The 15,120-nt window shown below is 44.6% G+C and overlaps 1 protein-coding gene across 2 annotated transcripts in view; it reads right to left on the bottom strand.

The window, feature by feature from the left end:
* The window catches only part of LOC110489695 (nuclear factor of activated T-cells, cytoplasmic 1), a 66,734-nt gene that overhangs the window by 46,061 nt on the left and 5,553 nt on the right, over nt 1-15,120 (bottom strand). For both annotated transcript variants that reach the window (XM_036948320.1, XM_036948326.1), the window contains exons 3-4: nt 13,265-13,421; nt 3,131-3,333 (exon numbers count right to left, since the gene is read on the bottom strand). In XM_036948320.1, the coding sequence (XP_036804215.1) occupies nt 3,131-3,333; nt 13,265-13,421 (360 nt within the window). The remainder of the gene's footprint in view (nt 1-3,130; nt 3,334-13,264; nt 13,422-15,120) is intronic.

Below are 15,120 nucleotides of genomic sequence, written 5' to 3'. Positions count from 1 at the left end.
TTGCCAAATATCTTTGTAACCTCCCACAATATCCAAACAAATATTAAAATCCACTTGAACTTAATATAAACCCAGTCAATCTACATCAGGTCTTCTAAAAAGTACATTATACCAATGAAACACAGAGGAGAATAAAGCTACAGTTCAGTAGGTGGTGATGGAGCTTATTGAGTTGGGGTTGAGTTGAGATTTAGCTGCCTTCTCCATCAGAGAAAGTCCTGGGCCTCGGGACAGCAGACCAATTGTGGCGTGAACAGAGCCCCAGGGCAGGAGCTGCTGCCTGGGAACCCTGCGGAGAACAACCTTCTGACCTGCTGGAGATCCGGAGTTGGAGAGTGGTTTAAAACTGCACAGTGATTTCAGGAATTGTATATTTTTTATGCACACGGCAGATTGGGTGCAATGGGGAGAAAACCAACAGAAATAGGGCCTATTGGATTTCCTGGGCATTATTCCTTTTAGACTCTACATTACAGTGCCTTGCGAAAGTATTCGGCCCCCTTGAACTTTGCGACCTTTTGCCACATTTCAGGCTTCAAACATAAAGATATAAAACTGTATTTTTTTGTGAAGAATCAACAACAAGTGGGACACAATCATGAAGTGGAACGACATTTATTGGATATTTCAAACTTTTTTAACAAATCAAAAACGGAAAAATTGGGCGTGCAAAATTATTCAGCCCCCTTAAGTTAATACTTTGTAGCGCCACCTTTTGCTGCGATTACAGCTGTAAGTCGCTTGGGGTATGTCTCCATCAGTTTGCACATCGAGAGACTGAATTTTTTTCCCATTCCTCCTTGCAAAACAGCTCGAGCTCAGTGAGGTTGGATGGAGAGCATTTGTGAACAGCAGTTTTCAGTTCTTTCCACAGATTCTCGATTGGATTCAGGTCTGGACTTTGACTTGGCCATTCTAACACCTGGATATGTTTATTTTTGAACCATTCCATTGTAGATTTTGCTTTATGTTTTGGATCATTGTCTTGTTGGAAGACAAATCTCCGTCCCAGTCTCAGGTCTTTTGCAGACTCCATCAGGTTTTCTTCCAGAATGGTCCTGTATTTGGCTCCATCCATCTTCCCATCAATTTTAACCATCTTCCCTGTCCCTGCTGAAGAAAAGCAGGCCCAAACCATGATGCTGCCACCACCATGTTTGACAGTGGGGATGGTGTGTTCAGCTGTGTTGCTTTTACGCCAAACACAACGTTTTGCATTGTTGCCAAAAAGTTCAATTTTGGTTTCATCTGACCAGAGCACCTTCTTCCACATGTTTGGTGTGTCTCCCAGGTGGCTTGTGGCAAACTTTAAACAACACTTTTTATGGATATCTTAAAGAAATGGCTTTCTTCTTGCCACTCTTCCATAAAGGCCAGATTTGTGCAATATACGACTGATTGTTGTCCTATGGACAGAGTCTCCCACCTCAGCTGTAGATCTCTGCAGTTCATCCAGAGTGATCATGGGCCTCTTGGCTGCATCTCTGATCAGTCTTCTCCTTGTATGAGCTGGGACTGCCAGGTCTTGGTAGATTTGCAGTGGTCTGATACTCCTTCCATTTCAATATTATCGCTTGCACAGTGCTCCTTGGGATGTTTAAAGCTTGGGAAATCTTTTTGTATCCAAATCCGGCTTTAAACTTCTTCACAACAGTATCTCGGACCTGCCTGGTGTGTTCTTTGTTCCTCATGATGCTCTTTGCGCTTTTAACGGACCTCTGAGACTATCACAGTGCAGGTGCATTTATACGGAGACTTGATTATACACAGGTGGATTGTATTTATCATCATTAGTCATTTAGGTCAACATTGGATCATTCAGAGATCCTCACTGAACTTCTGGAGAGAGTTTGCTGCACTGAAAGTAAAGGGGCTGAATAATTTTGCACGCCCAATTTTTCAGTTTTTGATTTGTTAAAAAAGTTTGAAATATCCAATAAATGTCGTTCCACTTCATGATTGTGTCCCACTTGTTGTTGATTCTTCACAACAAAAATACAGTTTTATATCTTTATGTTTGAAGCCTGAAATGTGGCAAAAGGTCGCAAAGTTCAAGGGGGCCGAATACTTTCGCAAGGCACTGTATGTACAGCACTGTATTAGGCATGCTTTGGTTGTCTTTCTTCCTGAATTCCAACACACACAGTTGGTGATCATTGCAAATACTGCAAGGGTACCATTTTTAACACTAGAAGCGCAGAGGCAGTCCTTTTGACTGCATATTAATTTAAAATAGAAACATCTCTGCCATTGTTAGTCATGGCCCCCCTCCTAAATAAGTCCGTTGTTTTGTTAGAATTTCGATGTCGCAAACAGAATTTCTGTTATAAGCCGTTTTAAGAGGACGTGCCTTGTTTTTTTTTGGCAGGGAAGACATTTTGAATCCAATATAATATCAGAAAGAGCAGATTCTGAGGTTTCCAAAACACTTTTGTCAGAAAACTCTCAAAATTGAAGAGATACGCTCAAAATATATATCTCTCCAAGAACCGCTGTTTCATGCGCTCCACGTGTGAGCGTGCAGCAGCAGATAGCTTACTGCAGGGTTACCCAACGGGCAGCCCGCCGGTGATTTTATTTGCCCTCGCCCAAGTTTTGCGAGCAAAAAAAAAAAAGGTACAAAAAAAAGGTTAAAAAAAAGGTTAAATAAAATACCAGATAATCAGCTCCAAGTTATTTTAATTTTGGAAGTCTGTTCCCGAGTGTTCCCACACACAATAGAAAGACACGATCGTATATAAACGTAAGCCAGGTTTGAAATTATTCTGTTTATGTCAAATATTATATCTGTTTGGGCTTCTTGCGGTCAATTTGCAGTCTACATATTATTTGTAATCATGTACCTGTCCCCTGATCATCCGCTCAAGGAAAAATCTGCCTGTGGCTAAATCTAGTTGAGTATCCCTGGCCTACAGTAACACAAACAAATGAAAATGCTATTGTGTTTTAATGTTATCCAAGACCTTCATAAACACAACCAAATGATAATTAAATATGAAATGCATTTATTACACTGTTAGAATATTGCAGTCAAATTGCTTGCTCGTTGCTTCAAAGTGGGGTCCCTTCGAGGCCTAGCTTTCCTAGTGTTAAGAGCGAGTGACAGGAGAGTGAAAGGACAAGCACTCACATGGCTCTCATGTTGTTCTCGGGCAGCAGAGGGATCTCCAGCACCTTGGTGTTGGACTGCAGGGCCTCGTGGCTGGCGGTAGAGACAGTCTTGCCCGTGATGCGGTGGACCTGGTAGAAGGCGTGCGGTCGCAGGAGGCGGTCGTCTGCGGTCCCGATGAACAGCTGCAGGGTAAGGGGCTCGCTCTCCATGTAACCGTAAAGCTGGCGGGAGAACAAAGAAGTCCAGGTGAGACCCAACATCAGGTTTTAAAGCACCTCATAAACAACCCGTCATTTTGGGGAAATAGAGATTGAACATCACATCAGCTACTGATAGTTAAGAAGCACTTTAATGAAAGGTTTTTAGGGGGGAGGTTTCAGAAAATAGGCCCTTTGGTCGGATTTGTTTTTCGGTTGGGTTGGAGACCCGTTTCCAGATTCTTGGTGTCTTCTGTTTTTTGAATTTGGGAGCGGTTTGTTAATGTACATCCCTTTAGGGGAGGGTTAAAGAGGGTTTTGATATTTTGGAGGTAGTCTGTCTGGGGTAGAGATCTTCTGGGCAGCCAGACACGAGTGCTGATGGAGAGGTTGGCTTCCCATCACTTCACTGTTCATTAAAACCTCACAGGCACCATAAAAAAGTGCCCAATGAGAGGATAGCAGTCGACAGTGACTCAATGGAAAGTGACCATTTTGGAGACCAAATAGAAAACCAAGATGATAATTTAAAAGTCTGCCTCTGAGCAGAATGCACAATGTTTATGAGGATTTGATCCCCTCAGCAATGGACTAACGTTAGTAAACATTAATTTCCATGTCAGAAATGGAGTTGAATTCATAAGGGGTAATCATAAACAGTATTTTGGCAATCTACGTTGAATATTTCTGCTGGTGCACCATACGTATTAAGTATTTTAAATGCAATCCTTTATAGAATTGCTTTTTAATGTGATCAGCAATATCTCAAGAACAATAAATCCTAGATGATTAGTAGCTCCACACATGTGCTCAATAAATGTCTAGTACTCACAATATCAAAATACTAATGTTTATGAGAAAATATCAATTCTGGACAAAAGTCACGCACACTCGGTTGAAACAAAATTTCATGACTCTATATCGATTTGTTCCTATTTCTTAGGTCGTCTGTTTGTTCTCCATTGTTGACTACATTCTTCCGCGTTTGGCCCCAAGAAATCATAAACTTAGTGGCCTTGTGGTTATAGTGCCGCCCTGAGATTGGAATGTGGGAGTTCGATCCCTGGCCGAGTCACACCAAAGACTGTAAAAATGGGTCCCGATGCATCTCTGCTTGGCCCTTGGGAGATCGATTGAGGATAAGGCCCTGCGATAGACTAGTGTCCTGTCATATTAAGCTGCCTCACACTACAGAAGCAGGAGATAGGCTCCAGCTACTTACTTTTTGGTTGCAAAATACAGAAGAAAAACCGCTAGCCACATTTACACGGATAGCTTGACTTTCACACAAAGAAAACACCAGATCACAGTGAAACAAGGCTAGCTTATTCTCTACGAGTAGATCACTCCCGTTAAAAACATTCACATACTTGTGCCTTGCATGCTGCCAGCATACAACCCCTTGGCCTCTGGGCATTTATGAACCTGCATTATGATTTCCATTAAGGCCTATGAAGCTCAGGAACGGAACCAGAGACGGTGTCACACAGAGATGAAAGGAGGCCCCTGTATCGGAACCGCCACTTCAAACAGTTTTACACTTCCCCTCTTCCTCTCACGGACCACCTTAAGCTGCTACTGATTCCCCAATAAAAGCAAGTGCACCAAAAAAAACCAGGGATGGTTACTACATCTTCTAGATAGTACAGTAGACTTAGTAGACAGCGTTGCTCAGTGTGATCTCCAATGGCCTCAATAGCCAAACAAGAGATATGTGAGAAGGCGATGCCTGTCAGTTCATTGAACATTTAGCCAACCTTGTAACAACTAGAATCATCTAAAACAACCATAGACCAACCAGGACAACCATCTAGAACAGCAACAAAAACACCTAGAACAACCATAAAACAACCAGGACAACCATCTGGAAGAGAGCTCTTACAACCCTGTTCCTGGAGAGCTACCATCCTGTAGGTTTTCACTACAACCCTATTCTAGCGCATCTAGTTCTAATAATTAGCTGGTTGATAAGCTGAACCAGGTTAGTTACAACTGGGGTTGGAGCGAAAACCTTAGCGGAGGGTATTTCTCCAGGAACAGGGTTGGAGAGCACTGATCAAGAACAACTGCAACCATCTACAACAACAATGTCTGCAGAAAGCAGCATGGGGGATGGTTGAAACCCATTTGGAGAGGGGGAAAATACTTCAACCTCAGGAGAAATTGGCAGAGGTGCACATTACTCAATGTGGTGAATGTTACCAGACATTTTTGGGTAAGAATCCTGACCCAGGCCTATTTGCTAACCCAATGGACCACTTCTGGTGCAACCAAATTTTTAGACCTCCCAGCTCCCAGGCAACGTTTGTTCAAGTGTGTGTGTGTGTGTGTGTGTGTGTGTGTGTGTGTGTGTGTGTGTGTGTGTGTGTGTGTGTGTGTGTGTGTGTGTGTGTGTGTGTGCGTGTGTGTGTGTGTGCATTTAATGTGGACTTGGAAGAATCTCCAAACCTAGAAACCCTCCAAATATTGGGGACCCGTTCCGAACAGTCAACAGGCAAATCTCACACTGGGTAACGAAGGACAGACCTCCAATGCTTCACACAGCTAGGTCCTTGACCACATCAGAGACCGTCACAAAACAAATCACTTCCACTAGACAGGTCTAACCAAACAGCGTCCATCTGAAAAAAATCACACAAATTGCTCAATTATCTCCCCAATAAAAGTGTGTATCATTTCAAAAACCCCTTCTTAAAGTTCAGTCTTATGGAAGTTCAGCGCGGCTGTGTCCGACTGAAAACAGCGAGTCAAACGGAATAAGCGACTCCGTGTTTATTTAACGGATTGAGTCATAGAACAAAACACAGACCACATGTAACCTATGACATCATCTGATTAATGGATTTATAATTACCTTTGCGAGGGGTCAGGGATTGGGGAGTATGTGAAGGTATAGAAATACGTAATTGGAATCTTGTGTCCACAGTAATTCGTCTGCCTTGTTGGACATGTTGACACTTGGTAACAACCAATAATTAGGACCCCACTCTGCCAAGTACAAAGGGGAACGACCAACCGAAGACACAATCAGCACGCATCTATGAAGACAGTGAAGAACGACTGAGCTCATTTTGCTCTGGTGAGACAAACTGACGATAAACTTGCCAGGTGACTGTGAAAACAAGTGAGGTGAGGTGAGGTGATCTACAAACTGAAGGCATCATTTGGCTGGTGCGACATATTGAGTTATGCTCATGCCTGCTCATGCAGTAGCTCTCTGTTGGTGAGTCTCAACACAGTACAGTACAGCACAGTACTAGACGTATGCAATCCAAGGGTCTCAATAATGGACAAACCAGCAGCAATCATTACAAAACGATCTGGTTTTCTAGTTCTCGACTTGATATCATCACTTGTTTGATTCAGATATCAAGGGAACTAGTTAAGCAGGCTATACTCTCCTTTCCTCATTCACTTTCCCCTTTTTTCGTCTTCACAGCTCCACACAGTGTCTCCAGCAGCTGTCCTGAGCTGTGTGCTAGTCACACATGCTAGTCATCAGTGAGTTACGCTGGGGTCAGGCGCTTCTTGAAGTCTCTGTGTCTCCAGAGAGCACTTCATCTAGGCAGTGATCTCACCAGCAGACCCCTCTCTCTCTGCTCGCCTTGTTATATTTTACTTTCGGTGTCACCAGTGGTAATTACGCTTAGCCGCCACATGCTACCAGTTACTTACACATAGACAAGTCGACCGAGAAGGAAGGAAAAAGTTGTACCATCATGCTACAACGGAACCGATGGAACCGGGCACGAGGTACCAATTTGAAAACGCAAAAATGTAAAAAAAAAAACGTAAAAATGGCATAATTTCTTTATGATTTAATAAAAGGCAGGCTGCCACTCTGTGGCCTCTGTCCCTTTTGAGCTTTGCTCCTCGGTAGACTTTGCTATTGAATTTCTTTGTGACCTCCAACCATTACCTTAGCCTCAGCCTTCACGTGTCTGCATATGGATAAACCACAAGAGGTGAAGTGCGTGTGTTGGGGGTAGTCTTTATCCCTTCACTCGGCAATGCTGCGGTAGCGCACGATGACGGTGGCGTCCTCCGGTGGGGTCGGGAAGTGATTAATGAGTTCAAGCAACCCTCCAAGTGATGCTGGCCTTCCCAACAGCAAATGAACGTGGTTGTGATCCCCCCTGGGCGACCTCCCTCAATAAATTTACCATATGTGCTCCCTCAGCCCTCAGCTCTCCTCTTCCATATCTCCTCTACCTCTTTCCCTCTCTGCTCCTGTGACGTTCCCTAGTCCACACACACCAACCACAAACTGAGCGCAAAATGTACTTCTTCATTTTAAATCCTCACAAGGGCAATAAGAAAAGACAAAGTTGAGGAACCGTCGTAAAGCTTAAGTGTGGTTCAACGAGAGAGGCTTCGCACACCTGTGAATCCTAATTCACATTTGCGTCTCTAGCCATCTATGAGTCTTGATGCACAGCCTAATCTTGACCAGATGAGTTTAGCTAAGCTATGAATGTAGTCAATCTGGGCTACGTATATTCATCTTCAACCAAATTTGAATCGAAGCCCAATTTGCTGCTGTCACACTACACCAGCTTCTGCCACTGCATGTGCCAAATTAATTTACACCTCTAACCCCCATCTACTGGCAAGTTAGACAGCATCTCCTCTTCCAACACATGCCATGCAGGATAGACCGAAATCTCAAATTAAACAGGTTGTATATGTCAGCTGAAGTGTTAATTGTTGTACACAGCTGGGTTGCCTAGGTCAGACTGGGTTTTGATGATGTGTAACTCTGAGGGTGTTGAGCTCAGAACCAGAGCTCACCCGGTCCTTTTCCACCATTCATTTGACATGAACCATTACAGATCCATCATCATAGCTGCTAAAATTCAGCCCTGAGATGATGGTGCTCTGAAGAGGTTTTTCCTATGGGCTTTCAAACCATGTTTGCTATGTCCTCTTAATGAGAATCATGTGTCCTTGTCAGTGATAGCTTAATTAAGTTTTTTTTTTTTTTTAATCTTTTTTTTTGTAGCTGTTGCTTTATTACCTTGGTTTACTTACTGTTTACATAAAAACTCGACTTCACACTTGTAAGTGTTATGCTCAAGATCTAGAGACAGACCGGGTTGAAAAATGGCAGAGAAAAGATTTGCACATGTTTGTTTAAGAATGTGACTTGCTGGTGAGTAGCAGCACAGTCTGGCCTGTGGGGAGAGTGTGAATATGGGCCTGCACAGGAACACTCTCTTTCCCTCTCTTTCCAGCTCCCAGAGATTTCATCACCGCCTGGAGAAATGTCATGACTCGTATTCCACGTGGCGCATGCAGTGGAGGGGAGAGAAGACTGGAAGCGGGGGAGAAGGGAGAGGAGGGAGGGCAGCTCAGGTTTCCCCCATTTTCGCGCTCCCTCTCTCAAGTGCTGACAGTCACACGGCGAGACTTCGCTGTACCCAATTCAAACACTCATCCCAATTTCTCTCTCTCTCCCCCCATACTGTCTTCATTATCCCCTTCCTCCTCCTCTTTCTCCGGTGCCTCATAGTCATAGAGTATGCATATATCTACATGTGAATTGTTAATGTGTTGGGTTTCCCTGGTTCCAAATGGCACTTCTTTATACAAGCGACAAAGGGGCTATATTCCTCAAAGTGTGTATTTAAGCGTATTCCCCAATGTCATGTAATCAAGGGCAACGTTTCAAGTCCTGGCCCATGTCTAGACCAGCAAAGTCCAAATTCCAAATAAAAGGACGACTTGTTACCAAAATGTCTAGGCATTACGTTTTAGCCCAGGTACAGGGTATTACATTTGGGCAGAGTGATGTGTAAATGATTTCAGTCTACCCCTGATATAAAGGCTGGCAACCAGTGTTTTGCCTCGTAAATCTGGCGGCTTCTGGTCCTCACCTCAAACTAGTGAAAATGCAGTCATTTAGTCCAATTCTTTCCAGTTGCTGTTCAATGGTAATTAGTGGTTGCCCAATATACCAAGGCTGTGAGTAAGGGAAGCCCCTTGGAGGCCTAAAACACAGTTTCATGGGAGCCTAACTGCTCCTCGGGGCACAGACGAACAGCCATGACTGCCTCTTGTAGAGCAGTTCATGGTCGTGTTCAGTATGGGCAAAACGAAAAAAGAAAAAACGCTCTCGAAGTGAAATGAAACAGGGAGGCACTATCAGAACTTGTCCAATAAGAAAGGCTCATTTTCATATGTGTTGCGGAACGTTTCACTACGGTGTTCGTCGATGAACACAACCCAGGAGTCTGCACGGAAGAACAAAAGGCATCTTTCATGTTTTAAACAAGAGGCGGCACCAGGTTTAAAACACAATAAATGACAGTCTTCGCAGCGAACGTACATTTACTGTAGCTGTTGCCGAAGACATTACACAGCCAGCATAGATGTCAAGGGGAAACAGCACATGTTCAACCAGCAGCACATATGCTAAGGTTCTTCATGTCATTCTAGATATACTCTATCCATATGTAGTACTTACTATAACACTGTGTGATGGGTCTAATATTCTACAGGTGTCGTCTAACACTGTGTGCCCTGTGCGTGTCTACGTGTTTCCTGTGGTTTCCTGTCTCAATGTATACCTGAATGAAATTTCCCGAGAGGGTCACGTCCCAGGTCGCTACCCCTCAATGCAAATATAATTCCATGTAATTCCACTTTGGCAATCATTCAATTCCATCATAATATCAGTTTCTTTGGAGAAAAAAAACATCCCATCATGACGTGGTGGTCTTTGGTGTAAAGGAAGGTAGAAGATCAGGTTTGGATTTTTCCTGAGCATGCCTTTAGAAACTATGTTGTAGACGTTGGACATAACTGTGGTGAGAGGAGGGGAGCCTGGTGAATCATCAGGGGGAGAAATTGGAGGCTAGTTGGGGTAGAGCAGAGGACCCTCCATCCCGTTAATGGGCGCTGTGGTCTGCAGCCAGTAAGTAAAGTGGAAAAGTGGCCGCGGGGGTCAGGACGTGGTACATCATCACGAGAAGGGGCTGAGAGGCCTGTGGGAGGAGGTCTGCACTGTAGCGATCTCCAAAAACAAATGATGGAATATCTGATCGAGGAGCCAGAAAGCAAACCGGTGTGGTGTGAGGGGATATGGACAGCAGAGTGCAGTCAGTGTACCCCGTAATCTGGAGGTTACCGCGAGTGTGCGGCTGCGGCAGTGGGCCTCCCCAGATTTACGTCTTCATCCTGCAAGAGGGGCTGGTGGAGGAGACGGAGCTAGGAGCTGAGCATGATGTCACTGTTACAAAGGGACGTTTCCTGAACAAAGGGGAGCCTGTGTGCTTGGATTAGAAAAACACCTCCGTTCATTAAGTAGGAGCAACAGGAGGACTTCCGTGATAGCAAATTGAGCAGTCATGAAGACAGAAACAGTGGCGCTGTAAAGGTAGCAAACATTGTTTTGAGTAACTGTTTTTCAGCCAGGTGTTTGTCAGTCAGTGCTCTTGGGGTCATAGCGTGTACTGCAATGCTTCATTGACTGATAGCTTAGATACACGTGTCTCATCATGTTTTTCAACATGTTATTTTTAAACTGTTGCGCACAGCAATGGGATATGTCACAATCACTCATAGGTGTTGTGCCTGTCCAACCCTGAGCCAAAACCCCAGTGCTGGTGTTTGTGCAGGTTTAGCCAGCATTGGGAATGTCGGTGTGGGAGAGAGGTTTGAGGAATGAGCGGCTCACGAGGAGCAACATCGGCAGTGATGCGGAGGCCCACAGGGCCAGGATGGTGGTGGGGGAGGAGGCATCGGATGGGCTCTGGGACTAGTCTCACCTCACCCTACCCCTCTTCCTCTCCCTCCACCCAGCCCCAGGGCCACCCGGGCCCTAATCAGCAGGAAGCAGAGTCTCTCTGGGGGTAACACAGCCGAGACCCAGCTGCCTGCCTGCCTGGTGACTCCCTGTGCCCTCCCTCTCTCCCTCTTTCCTCTGCGCCGCTCCCTACGCCTCCCTCTGCCCTCCCTACACCCTTCCACCGCCTCACTCTCTCCGTCTGCCCTCATCACATCTGTCTCTGCATGTGCTCTCTCTCCCTCCATCTCCCTCTCTTCCTGTCTTCCTTGTCCCCCCTCCCACATCACTAAACACTCACCCATTCTCCATGATTGCACCACCCACCGATCGCCTGCCACTCATTGCTCATAACAGCAGGGCACCCCAGGGACTACAACATGCCCTATCACCCCTAACCAGCCTCCATGGGGACTGCACAGGATGAGTGAAGAAAGAGAAAGAAAGAAAGAAAGAAAGAAAGAAAGAAAGAAAGAAAGAAAGAAAGAAAGAAAGAAAGAAAGAAAGAAAGAAAGAAAGAAAGAAAGGAGAGAAAGAGACATGTGCCCCCACATCCTACACACGGGGAAAGACATGATGAAATTCTGTCTTCATTTCGTGTGTATCAAGTATTTACCTGACCTTCTGCATTAATCATTCTCTGCCAACAAACGTCCAGTCAGAGGCTTGATTCTTGTGAAATTCCCCAGAGATTCTAATTCTCTCCAAATGTAATATTAGAGGTGTTGAATCACCTCCAATATCATTGTTCCGTAAAAGTAAAAGTAAAAAACAATGTGAGTGGGTGAGAATATGTGTCACTAGAGCAGCTGTCATTATGTTTAGCTGAACCATTGCAATATTGCCACCATAGGCTGACACACAGCTGTCGATACCTCTTTAATAAAACACATTTTCAATCGAGTACTCTACACTGAATTTTTTTTGGACCCCAGCACCCCAGTGACATTGGCTCTTTCAATGAATCTTTCCTCGATTCCTCACATACTCTCTCTTTTCCTCCTCCACAAAAGGCATTGGAGTAGAAGACCTGAGGGGAGGGACCTTGGACCTTCTCCAATACAGCTGAGAAGGAGGCGAGGAGATAAGGTTCTGAGGAATCAAAAACGGGCCTCGGTGGAAAAAGGGCCTCGATGCTTGACGCTTTCAGTAGACATTCGTCAGGGTTTATTCAGGCGTGTAGTGTGTTGGACTTCCTTTTCAATTCACTTCACTGAAGTATCCGTGTCGTAAGACAGCAACTCACCATTACCATCACCCACCTGTGAAAAGTTTCTCCCACGTACACACACAGGATGCTAATTCCCTACTCCTGACTCACTCCTTAGACCCCCTTAAAGACTGACATACAGCCTGAGTCACAAAGTGGTATAAACTAAACTAAATCAAGTTCAGTTTCACCTGCCAAAACACTGAATGTTGGTCAACAGTGCACTTGTATGTCGTTACACAAAGGGTTTTAATGAAGGGGTGTCATTACTTTAAATTTAGAGAGAGAAACTGAAACTTGACAGGCTATGTCTACGACACCTTGTTGGGCGCAACAGCTGTTGTCAGACTTGAAACTCAGCACGTTAAGTTGTGTTGAAAAGATCTATTTGGAAAACGGGGTGCAGTGCTAACAACACATGTTGAGTGTTTTGGAGAGAAGTAGGAACCATCAAGCTGGACCAAGAGAAGAGGGTTTGCTCAGCCCTTCTAATAGGCAATGTGCTACGCTATACTGTATTTGCTATGTATTTATATATAAGTTGCATATGTGTTGTTATATTTATTCACAGTACATATATAATGAGACACACAACCCCCCCCCCCCCCCCCCCCCATTCACACACTACTGTCTTAGTAGCTTACCAGGGTCCCCACCTTGAGTAAATCAGCGTGACGGCCTTAGAGAGAAAGGAGCTCTGTGTTGGGCCGCTGTGGTGAGAGTGACGTGAGCTCTAGAATCATTGCCAAGCACAATACCGAGAGGTGATGGTCCTGCTCCATGCTAATTGTGTCAATATGTGCAACTGCTAGCCACAGTGACCTCTTACTGCAGTAGGTTGACTCCCGGCTTCAAGGGACATTAATAATAGAGAACACACGCACGGATGTATGCACGCACAGGTGCACACACACACACACACACACCTACACACACACACACATTATTGAGAAAGGTACCTGTACGACTGGATGACCTCCGGACGGAGCTTTGACTGCCCCGCGGCTGCCCTCTGTCTCGTAGTGGGCACGGTGGTGGGACTTGGGCTGCACCTCGATCTGCAGACTGTACGGGCCAGAGCAAGATGGCAGCTGCCAATCCAGGGCGGGCAGGGAGCTATGAGGAAGAGAGGCCGTGCTTGGTATTGTGTGGAACATATAGATAGTATTTATAATATAATAATATAAATAAGAATCTACAGAATAGCTTGGTCCCAGCTGTATGAGCCGTAGCCAACTCTTCTATAGACATCATGCAATACATGGAAACATATGCATGGCATGACAATGAACGAAACCAGAAAGGAGTTGGATAAAACACAAACAGACAGGACCACCAGGCTACCTACAAGCACGCACGCATGCACAAAGACGGATCCATTTCACTTAAATCCAGATCTATGTTTCCCTTGTTAAATAATGTCCTGATCCTTTCCATTTCATCATTAGCTCTAATCTAATCAATTGAAGTCCTAGCCTGATGTATGTAATTCCTAAAGCCTGGGCAATAACGGCTCTTTTGATGAAAACTAAATGAAACTAAATGAAAGAAGCATGTGGTCTGGTTAGTCTGCTGTGTTTTTTTTTTTTTATATTGCTGTGACAGGTGTCGAGAAGCGGACTCTTAGAAAAAAAAAGGGTTCCAAAAGGGTTCTTCAGCTGTCCCCATAGGAGAACCCAATTTGGTTCCAGGTAGAACCATTTTGGGTTCCATGTTCCAACAAAGGTTTCTCCTATGGGGACAGCCAAAGACCCCGTTCAGGTTTTAGATAGCATATTCTTTTGTGGAGGGGGCATAGTCATTTCAGCAGCACAATGATACAACATGCCTAAAGGCTTAACATAGATAACCTAAGTGCATTGATGGTATCAATAATAGAAGTAGAGCTATCATCAAAAATCATTGAATCCCACACAGTCCTTTATTTTTAAATAAACAAACTCACCAAGTAACCAGACAACTGTCTGGCAACCCGAAAGACCATGGTATCTCAGAAAGTGTCACAGCTGGCCACTCATAATATCATTGTTCAGATGTCGCCAGGGAATTAGCCTATCTTCCCATGTGAAGACTGCAGAGATATTGAACCAAAACAAACATTTGCGAGACAATATTTCACTGCGCCGGATGCCTGTGAAGCATAAAACCCCTGACCTAAAGGCTGGCCATGAAAAGCAATCTCTGGCATCCTCTTGGAACTTTCAGGGTGTTTGTTGACCCAAAACTAACTGATTTCCCCCCTCTCAGGCTTTATCTGTTCTGGCCGAACATTACATCATGTTTAGTGGCCAAAGAAGAGAGGGGGCACATGACAGCACAGGGAAGCCGGTTGTGTGATTACCCCACCAACTGTTTCCTTGAGCAAGCTTGTCACCATCACTTCCTGTCTCTGCATTATCTTAATCAAACATTTGATTTCCAACAGGAAAGTGTGCCAGGGCAGGAAAGAGAAAACAGAGAAAGGGTCGCCGTGAACTGAAAAGGTTGCCTTGTTAAGAAGGGAGTCTGTCTGTGTGTGTGTGTGTATGTGTGTGTATGTCTATCCGTGTGTATTGTTTGTGCGGGGGTTTCTATGGTAACAGGGCACATGTGCTACACTACTCCTCCCTGCGAAATATGATTTACGAAATGTTTTGTATCTTCAAAGAGAAGCCCTCTTGGACGCGATACAGCGACTACGCTTCGACTGCTGCCTTTCTCTGCGGTCTATGAAGACAAAAACAATTTGGCACTTGCAATAAACAAACATGTCTATTTTTGGAAAAAGACAAGACAAAACCTGGGATGGCAAAATAGCGGTGCAAGTGGAGGAACT

This window comes from Oncorhynchus mykiss, chromosome 2 (genome assembly GCF_013265735.2).
Source record: "Oncorhynchus mykiss isolate Arlee chromosome 2, USDA_OmykA_1.1, whole genome shotgun sequence".
In the NCBI taxonomy this organism is placed as follows: domain Eukaryota; kingdom Metazoa; phylum Chordata; class Actinopteri; order Salmoniformes; family Salmonidae; genus Oncorhynchus; species Oncorhynchus mykiss.
Note: the sequence above shows the minus strand (reverse complement) of the source record. Positions and strands in the feature narration are given on the sequence as shown.